This window comes from Malus domestica, chromosome 07, assembly GCF_042453785.1.
Source record: "Malus domestica chromosome 07, GDT2T_hap1".
Taxonomy (NCBI): domain Eukaryota; kingdom Viridiplantae; phylum Streptophyta; class Magnoliopsida; order Rosales; family Rosaceae; genus Malus; species Malus domestica.
In genome coordinates, this window is record NC_091667.1 from 27,393,402 (window position 1) to 27,402,412 (window position 9,011).

The 9,011-nt window shown below is 37.1% G+C and overlaps 2 protein-coding genes across 4 annotated transcripts; one reads left to right on the plus strand and one right to left on the minus strand.

Moving 5' to 3' along the window:
* Positions 1-335: 335 nt before the first annotated feature.
* Positions 336-2,498, plus strand: LOC103434824 (WAT1-related protein At2g39510-like). 2 transcript variants are annotated; one of them, XM_070825857.1, is made up of 7 exons: positions 342-613; positions 694-756; positions 847-963; positions 1,045-1,294; positions 1,470-1,634; positions 1,726-1,873; positions 1,961-2,498. In XM_070825857.1, exons 1-6 carry the CDS (start codon positions 462-464, stop codon positions 1,810-1,812), a joined length of 834 nt encoding a protein of 277 aa, XP_070681958.1. In that variant the 5' UTR covers positions 342-461; the 3' UTR covers positions 1,813-1,873; positions 1,961-2,498. The 2 variants fall into 2 exon arrangements, with proteins under 2 accessions (XP_070681959.1, XP_070681958.1); XM_070825858.1 differs by lacking the exon at positions 847-963 and having other exon boundaries at positions 336-613.
* Positions 2,499-3,544: 1,046 nt separating this feature from the next.
* Positions 3,545-8,569, minus strand: LOC103434816 (uncharacterized). 2 transcript variants are annotated; one of them, XM_008373172.4, is made up of 6 exons: positions 8,425-8,569; positions 7,990-8,211; positions 4,338-5,825; positions 4,172-4,240; positions 3,880-4,078; positions 3,545-3,798 (listed from the first exon to the last, which is right to left on the minus strand). In XM_008373172.4, the coding sequence occupies exons 2-6, from the start codon at positions 7,990-7,992 to the stop codon at positions 3,728-3,730; spliced, it is 1,830 nt and encodes a 609-aa protein (XP_008371394.3). In that variant the 5' UTR covers positions 7,993-8,211; positions 8,425-8,569; the 3' UTR covers positions 3,545-3,727. The 2 variants fall into 2 exon arrangements, with proteins under 2 accessions (XP_008371394.3, XP_070680971.1); XM_070824870.1 differs by having other exon boundaries at positions 7,990-8,228.
* Positions 8,570-9,011: the final 442 nt, after the last annotated feature.

Genomic DNA, 9,011 nt, shown 5'->3' on the forward strand with positions numbered 1-9,011 from the left:
AAAATTATTTGTAGATCACTACTACTTACTATACTACAACATGCTTGTACAAATCCTTTGCGTACTATTATTACGTTGGAAAAAATAAAACCCAACTAATCCCTGACTTGGTTGCCATAACTTGTTCACTGCACTAACTTTTCTTCCCCACTAACAATGTTTTTGGTTAATAAAAATTTGGCAAAGTGCCAAACCCTACCATATTTTCCAATTTCGATGTTATGCAGAAATGGAGTTATATCCTTTTTAGGAAATCGTTTTCGAATTCACTGCATCGATTGAGTACTTGAATTTGAGAAACTCTGAGGCTAGGAGTCTATATAATGAATCAAGTATATAGCCTCTACACATTATATATACAGCTCTTAATTTTTGTTTCATGTTTGATTACAGAGATAAAACTAGATTAGAACAATGTTTAGTGAGCCTTGATTAACCTAATCGGTCCGGCGAAGCTACTCATGGCTGTGATTCTATTGCAGTGTGGCGATGCAGGTCAGAACGTAATTGCTAGGCTTGCTCTAAACCAGGGAATGAGCCATTATGTATTCTTCGTCTACAGAATGGCTATTGCAACTGTTCTCATTTCTCCCTTCGCTCTCATTTTGGATAGGTTTGTTTGCTCTCTCAATATCTATGCACGAAAATTGACATGTTTAGAAAATATTACTAATTATTAAGATTAATCACCAGGAAATCGCGGCCAAAGATGACCTTTTCCATCCTTGCTAAGACTATGCCGCTTAGCCTTTTCGAGTAAGATTCTTAACCGTTAAGGGTAACATTAACGTTTAGCTAAGCAATTCAAAACGATCTTAGTTGAAGTGCTTTTTGTTCACTTTACAGCCCTGTACTTGACATGAACCTCTTCTACATGGCAATGTCATATTCTACAGCTACTTTCACATCTGCCATGTTCAATATTCTTCCTGCAATTGCATTTTTCATGGCCATGATCTTTAGGTATGATTTATAACACCTTGCCTTGGTATTACACAGACAAAACGCACAGTTTAAGCAGATGAATTTATCATGGTTTTGCAGGCTTGAGAAAGTAAACATTAGGAAACTTCATAGCCAAGCAAAGGTAGCGGGGACCACAGTCACGGTTGGGGGAGCTATTATATTGACTCTGGTCAAAGGACCGGAACTTAATTTTCCGTGGACAAAGGGCAAAGGTCTAAATTATGATCATCACCTGTTGCAAAGTGATTCAAACCCTAAAGACCTCATTAAGAGTGCCCTCGTGACTGCTGCATCTTGTTTCTTCTGGTCTTGTTTCATCATTTTGCAAGTAAGAACTCTCAAATCGACACCATAGATCATAATTTTTTTTCCCTTCAGAAAACTGTTAATAGTATCAATAAAAGGATATGATTTTTTTTGAAGTATCAATAAAACTCCCTATTTTTCTTGACTGTTCAAGTAAAAGGTAAAATATGATGGTGAATTCTAATAAAAAAATGCAGGCTTTTACACTAAGATCATACCCTTGTGAGCTCTCCCTCACAGCTTTTACATGCTTTTGGGGTCTGGTTGAAGCCGCAGTACTTGCCCTTTTCATGGAACAGGAAAACCCTAATCCAGTCTGGTCTACACAATTTGACATCAAACTTTTGGCATCATTTTATGGGGTAAGAAATCTTTTGCTCAACATTTTTTTTTGTTTCAAATTCTTGAACCAATCAATTATAATTTATACTCACAGAAGTTGTTTTGCCGCAGGCAATACTCTCTGGGGTTAATTATTATATCATGGGAATGGTAAACAAAGAAAAGGACCTGTTTACTATTCTTCTTTTAACCCCTTAGGCACAGTAACTACCGCAATTATGGGATCCTTTGTTTTAGCTGAGCACATGTACCTTGGAAGGTATATACAGTAATTTTTTTTTTTTTTTTACAGCTTCATTTGCTTAGTGAGAATTTGGAAATAATTTCTTACTGTTATCTTTTGCAGTATTCTTGGAGCCATAGTCATATTTGTTGGGCTATATCTGGTTCTATGGGGGAAGAAGAAAGATAAACCTCCATCTCATTCATTAAAAAGTCAGAATCAAGCACTAGATGATGAAGAGATGACTACAAATCAGCAACAAATGGGAGTATGAAAAGTCCAAATTAGGGGAAATCACTCTCTTTTGCATAAGGTTTTATGTAAAAGAATTTATTTTCCAAGTTGTTAACAAAAGCATGATCATTATTTTGCGGTATTTAATTAATAGATTGGAAAGCTTGAACAATGTGGGGAAAAGGTTGTTGAAGGAGATTCTCAAGTTCTCGTAGATGCTTTAAAACTTGTAAAACACCCTATTGGAGAATGCTCCAAGAGATGGAGGTTTATCTTTCTTCCCCATAGAACTAGATATACCCAACAAATATAACTACGGCTCCAAGAATACTGCGAAGGGTAACTGTAAGAAATTATTTCCAAATTCTCACTAGGCAAATGAAGCTGTAAAAAGAACAATATATATTACTGCATATCCCTTCCAAGGTACATGTGCTCAGCTAAAACAAAGACTCACATTCTGACCTGCGTAGGCACACTGCAAGAGAATCACAGCTATGAGTTGCTTCGCCAGACGGATTAGGTTAATCAAAGACTCATTAAACATTGTTCTAATTTGGTTTTATCTCTGTAATCAAACATGAAACAAAAATTATGAGCTATATAATAAGGTTAGAGGCTATACAATTGATAGCCTCAGACTTTTTTCAAATTCAAGTACTCAATCGGTGCAATGAATTCGAAAACAATTTCTTAACAAAGATATAACTCCATTTTCTGCATGTAAGCGTAGAAAATGAGGGAGATGAAGAGGGAGAGGTGAGGGACGAAGAAAAAGAGTGTGAAGGACGGAGAAAAATTAGGAAGAAAGAGGGTGAGGGACGGAGAAAAGTTGGGAAGAAAAAGAGGATGAGGGGAGAAAAGAGGGAGGGGGAGAAAAATTAGGAATAAAGAGGAGATAGAACGGAGAAAAATAGGAAAGGAGATGTTTCTAGAATGAAAAAAAAGACGAAAGTGCAAGTGGTCCTCTACCACAATAGTGAAGAGAAGTGTTGTCTTTGTATTGCAGTGTGGATTCGAACTTCGTCGACTTCCTAATCTAACAAATCTATCATTTGACACACACAAAAAAAACGAAGACAAAAGTGAATAATAAAATATTAGAATTTGTTATTATTCTGTTTCTTAGTCTGACACTACATCAAACGTTTTACTAAATCTGTCTAGCTTAATCCAACTTAGTTCCTGAAGCTAATCCAGTTTGAAATAATCTGGTGAAACGAAACGAGTTTACTTGAAGATATCAACTAATATCCAACCCACTCGTGTTATAACATGTTATGCAAACCTCAAATTTATTTATAATGGCAAGACTAGGATAACCAACACAAACAATAGTTGCCCTCCAAAGAGAGACTGCATCATCTATCAGCCTGAAGACTTCAATTTGAAAGCGGTCAACTCTGTGGTTACTTCAAAGATTTTTCAGAGAGCAAAATAAACACTCACAATATCAAGTATTAGATAATAAACTGTCCAAAATCCGAAATTCTATTTTTATATGAAACGTTTCAAATAGCCAAAATACATGCCATCCACCAAATCCAGTATTCAAATTTAGGTCTATAACTTAGTAATTTACTATAAGCTGTATGTCGCTACGCACGATCACATCTTAATTTACCCCCAAAAAAGTTAACTAGGAAGATTCCGATGTCAAGAAGGTACAGCGGCTTCATCTTCTCCATAGATACGCTGAAGTTCACGGGTTGCGGCTTGATATGATGCTGAAACAGGCAAAAATAGAGATTGTGTGAGAGGAATTGTGTTAAACAGGTCACTCCGAAAATTATCTAATTATTCATCACCTTTCCAGATGCGGAAATTCTTCTGATTAATAGGAGACCCTGTTACAGTTTGAATGGCGTCAAACAGCACGTCCTGAGGAGTGTTCTTCAGCTCTTGAACTACTGCATAAATGGTCTTTCCATTCTCAAAGTAGATGTGATTATTGGGATGTTTGGTCTTGGCACCAGCATGACGCTCAAACTCATAAGCATTAAGAGACTGCATCATACAATAAATGTTCAAGCTAATTGATAAATCTCAGATCAAAAATTTGTTATCTTCAAAGCAGTTGAATCAAACAAGAGTTCTTACCTTTGGGTGATTGCATTGATCACAGGAACAAAGATACCCGGCCCCTTTTATTGTTGCCTTGAGGTTTTTCTGCAGATGATAACATATACAAGTCAAATCAAGGAATTAATACAGAAAATTAATCACCTGTCAAAAGAATCAGAATGATTAATAGTTATCAGCTTACCTCCCGTGACCAGGAAACATACTTCACTGGAACACCATCAAACATACCAGTTGATAACAAACTTTTGACATTTGAAGGGAAGTTGTTTGGAGGAGCTTTCCTAGCAGTTCTTGGCTCTTTAATTTTTGGAACCATATCAGTTTTAGAATCAACTTGCAGAGCTTCACCTACATTTGGATCCGTATGTGACTGAACTGGATCCTTCAGGCCAGGTTCTTCTGACTGTTGAGCTATGTTCTGGCTACTCGTCAGCAAATCATAGCTGTTAATGATCCTGCCAGAAGGATTTGTGTCGAGTTCATCATGAAAACTTCCAAAAGCGATGGTGGTGCTCTCACTCTTACTGTAATTATGACTCATAGAACTGCTATCTCCTTTATCATAGGGAGGTACAGCATTTGAATCTGCCTTGTTATATGTCGGAGGCATTGAGATGAAATTCTCATTTGCTTTACTATATGTTGCACCACTAGAAACAAAACTCTCATGACCTTTGTTGTAAGAGCTACCTAACGATATGAAACTGCTATCTCCCTTTTCATATGACTGGCCTATTGATATAAATCTTCCGTCCTCCTTGTCAAAGGGCCGTCCAATTGATAAGTTACCATTGTCACCCTTGTTATAATTATGAGCCATCAATGTGAAATTCCCATTTCCCTTACTGTAGGTGTGACCCATTAAAATGAAATTTTCATCTGCCTTATTAAAGGAAGGCCCTATTGCGATTGCATTCTCTTCGCCATTGTTATAAGTCGAACCCAAAGATATGCTGTTTTCATTGCTCTTATTAAACGCGGTACCTGCTGAAATTGTAGTGTTGTCTCCTCTAATGTAGGAGTGCCCCATAGACGCAGACACTACATTCTCAGAGTCCCTAACTTCATTGACCTTCACTTTTCTGATTCCACCAAAACTGAGACATGATGAGGGGTCTTCGATAGAGTGAGACATTGACAAACCCATTGATGAATCATTTCCATATTGATTCTCAAAACCCTTTCTTCCCAAATTCATATTTCCATTTCCAACGGATTGAATGTTCCTCTCACCTGGGTTGATTGTCCGTACTGGCTCAGTTCCAAAAAGCCGATCAGTGAATTGACCTGGAACTGACTGAAACCCTGAAGTGTTTTCCCACGGGAAATTTTCCAAATGTGGAACTCCTGAAACTAGCCTGCCATTAAAAGCATCCATTGCTTGCTTCTTGTTGTTGAAAAGCTCCGTCCCATTGGAATCCACAAACCACGGGTAACCTCGCTTTGAATCTAATCTGGAAGAATTGTCATAACCCATCTCTGAAACTGGTCTGCCATTAACAGACTCCATTGTTTGCTTCTTGTTGTTGAAGAGCTCCGGCCCATTGGAATCCATAAACCACGGGTGACCACGCTTTGAATCTAATCTGGAAGAATTGTCATAACCCATCTCTCCATCAGTTAGACAGCTCGAATCTCTCGGAGTCCAAGAACTTTTGGGTTGGAAAGACTGCCAAAGAAAAATACTGTTCAGATTGAATGACAAAATGTTAAAATAAGAACAGTAGATAGAGGACGTATAAGCAAGTAAACCCGGCCTAGGACTAAACTACCGATACAGAATAGGGAAATGAGATGCTAGACACAAACATATTCATTAGAATAATTGCATCTGAAAACAGAGGAAAAATGCATATAAACACAGAAGGATAAACAGATCAATTCTACAGGACCACTTAATGTTGCACTTTAAGAGTGATCGAATGAAATCATACGTGATTCATATCTTCCAAGAAGATAAACACACATGATTCACCAATAGCTTATTTTTTATAAATTTTTGAACTCCCACCAGATATGCTCTCCTAGACAACCAAATGCATTTTTATCATTTCACGTATCAATAAAATTTACAAAATTGATTACCATGAAAATTAATTCCGCTTAGAAGAAAATTAGCAAGTAGTGCTAACAATCCAAGTCTTGGCCGTAACAATGGAACTATTAACAAATTTCTTTGAAATCTGTCCCAATCAGTTATGCTCTGAAGTATTAAATATTTTCCTACATAATGCAAAGGGACTTGGAGAGAAATCATTTTATGATGGAAGATAAAGAAAATTTTGCCTTACAGGGCTGTAGGCAATTCAAACGTTAAAGAACAACTTCCTAATATGCATGGTTTCTGAAACTAATTGGTACACAAAAAAATTTCAAATAACAAAAAGCACTGACACGAAGGACCAACATACTTGGTATTACCACCAACAAAAGGCTGGATTTGGCAAAAAGAACAACAAGTTGCGGCTAATCGTAGAAACTTTTTTAAGGAAATTCTTAGGCATTTATTTGCCACAGACTACCTTTGCATCACATCGGTCCCCATTAGATAAAGCTTCCTGAGCTAGTATGATTATACATCTAACCATGACTAGATTTCTTCAGCAATTTGTTAAGTAAATTATTTGTAAGAACAAATGTACATGACCATTAAAGAATAAATATGAACTGTGTCAGTAATTTTATTAACTTTGTCAGTAATTTATATTTCTTTTCAGCTGTACTCAGCAAGCTATGAGAAGAAATATCCCTATTCAAAGGGTAATGAAATGAAACACTAGTAAATGCAGAAAGCCTAGGTTAACTCCTATATAGCTAATAAAAACACGATACTAGAATCTTAAATCGATAGGAAATGATCTAATATACTTCTAATAATCCAATGTTAGCGCACTTTTTTTTTACAAATTTTTACTATAGAAGAGGTAATCGTTCAGTGCTTGATGTTGATCCCACGCACTTAGCAGTCCAAGTTAAACAAGTTATCCTATAATCCAAAGTTGCAATGCTGCTTAACTGGTCACTACTGCAAATTTATTCAGGTATTCTGATCTTACTATTACTCAACATAACTGGTATCAAACTTAAGACCCTTGAAAGCTGCTAACTAAGTGCTTTCCTTTACTTTTAAATGACAAATCTCTCAATAATGTTTTTCAAAAGGATTTGACATTGTTGCTAATTACTAAGACGCATTATGCAATTAACAGTCACAGTCAGTAATAACCATTAACGTATTCTAGTAAGAAAACAGATGCTCAGGGATAAAACCATATGCGTATGTTGAGGTCCAGAATCACTGGATATAGCTACTAACATACCCACTTTACCTTCGCAGCAGACTCCATCGTCTAAATTGAATTCTATGAATGTAAATTAGTAAATAATATAACAAGAAGGAAATTACAGATAATTTTCAGTATCATCACCAGAAGTCAAGCATGTAGATATCAAATACCATAATTCTGTAGAAAAAGCACATGGCTTTCCATTTGGCATATAAGCCAATCGTCATTTGCATTTAAAAGTTTCACATTTTCAAACAATCAAAACGAGAGCAGGTTTCAAGATCAAATTGAAAATATCAACAACAATAGACACGATTATTTCAATCTAAAATGACCAGCGCACATGAAAACACCCACAAAGACCGAAAATAGATAGAAAAGAGTAACAATCACACAGAGAAGAAGCTGCAAAACAAGCAGCACCATGATTGATCAAAAGCAAGATACCTCTCAGGTGCAATGATATCAAAAACCCCAAATAAGATAACCATAAAATTTCTATACGACACTGCCATTAGAAAGCTTCAATCAGAGTTCAGAGTCTACCATTTGTTTGAAAAAGGCTCACTGAGTCACCACAGCACAACTCAATGAACCGCTCCCACACTATCCACCTCAGCTTCTCCCACACTCCAATCTCAAACCTCCACTCTCTGTCAAACCCAAACCATCTTATACGACATTTCGCCTGTAAAACGTCACTGACAAAAACCAATCGCAATCCATGCAACTCCAAGCTCAGGAACCTCTGCTCGATCAATCTGTAGACTGCAAAAACAAAAACCCTAAAAATTTGATCTTCGATCAAAGAGAGCGCGCAGTGACAACACAGATAGAGAGGAATACACAGAACTCAAAGAGATCAAACTGTTGTTTCAATAACCTATACATACGCAATTTATGTATGCAAGCACGATAAACAGAGCAGAGGGGGCAAAACCTAGAAATTGAGAAGAATGAGAGAGTAGTCCGGAAGAGTACCTTCGCCGGAACCCCCGCCGGTGAGATTTTCCCGCTCCGGAACGCCCGCCGTTGAGATTTTCCCGCGCCGGAACACAGATTTTCCTTCTTTTTTTTTTATTCTGTTGTTTTTTAGGAGAAATAAGTGAGATAATGACTGGGGTATGAGTAAGATAACGGTGAGCTTGGGTTTTAACCGTGGCAATCTCTACTACGGAGCACTCTACCGTTTATGTTTATGGTCTGGCTATCGCCACCGTACACGTGGCCAGCTATGCTTATTAGATGCGTTCGGTATAAGAGTGTCAACGATGCGGATGCATAACGAACACATAGTCGCCAGATGTGTCATATCCAATTGGTAAACTGATTCCACAAGGATCCTCGCCGGATCCTCTGTGAGAATCCTGAAAATCCTTAAATCACATTCATTCATTGTATATTATGTGATCAAAAATCATTGTAAAGTTTTTTATTTAAAATTGAATAAAGCAGTATGTGACGAAAATTGGCCGCACGATGTACAATAAACGGATATGATTGAAGGATCCGGCAAGGACCCTTTCTCAACTAATTCAAGTTTGCTGTGCGAGCGTGACTGTAAATAT

Bases quoted from the DNA above. Each gene is read 5' to 3' on its own strand.
- LOC103434824 (XM_070825857.1), top strand. From the start codon at position 462: ATGGCTGTGATTCTATTGCAGTGTGGCGATGCAGGTCAGAACGTAATT. The intron at 1,295-1,469 runs GTAAGAACTCTC...AAAAAAATGCAG, and splicing joins CTTGTTTCATCATTTTGCAA to GCTTTTACACTAAGATCATA. The intron at 1,635-1,725 runs GTAAGAAATCTT...GTTTTGCCGCAG, and splicing joins TTTTGGCATCATTTTATGGG to GCAATACTCTCTGGGGTTAA.
- LOC103434816 (XM_008373172.4), bottom strand. The intron at 4,241-4,337 runs GTAAGCTGATAA...TATCATCTGCAG, and splicing joins ATGTTTCCTGGTCACGGGAG to AAAAACCTCAAGGCAACAAT. The intron at 3,799-3,879 runs GTGATGAATAAT...TGCCTGTTTCAG, and splicing joins GAATTTCCGCATCTGGAAAG to CATCATATCAAGCCGCAACC.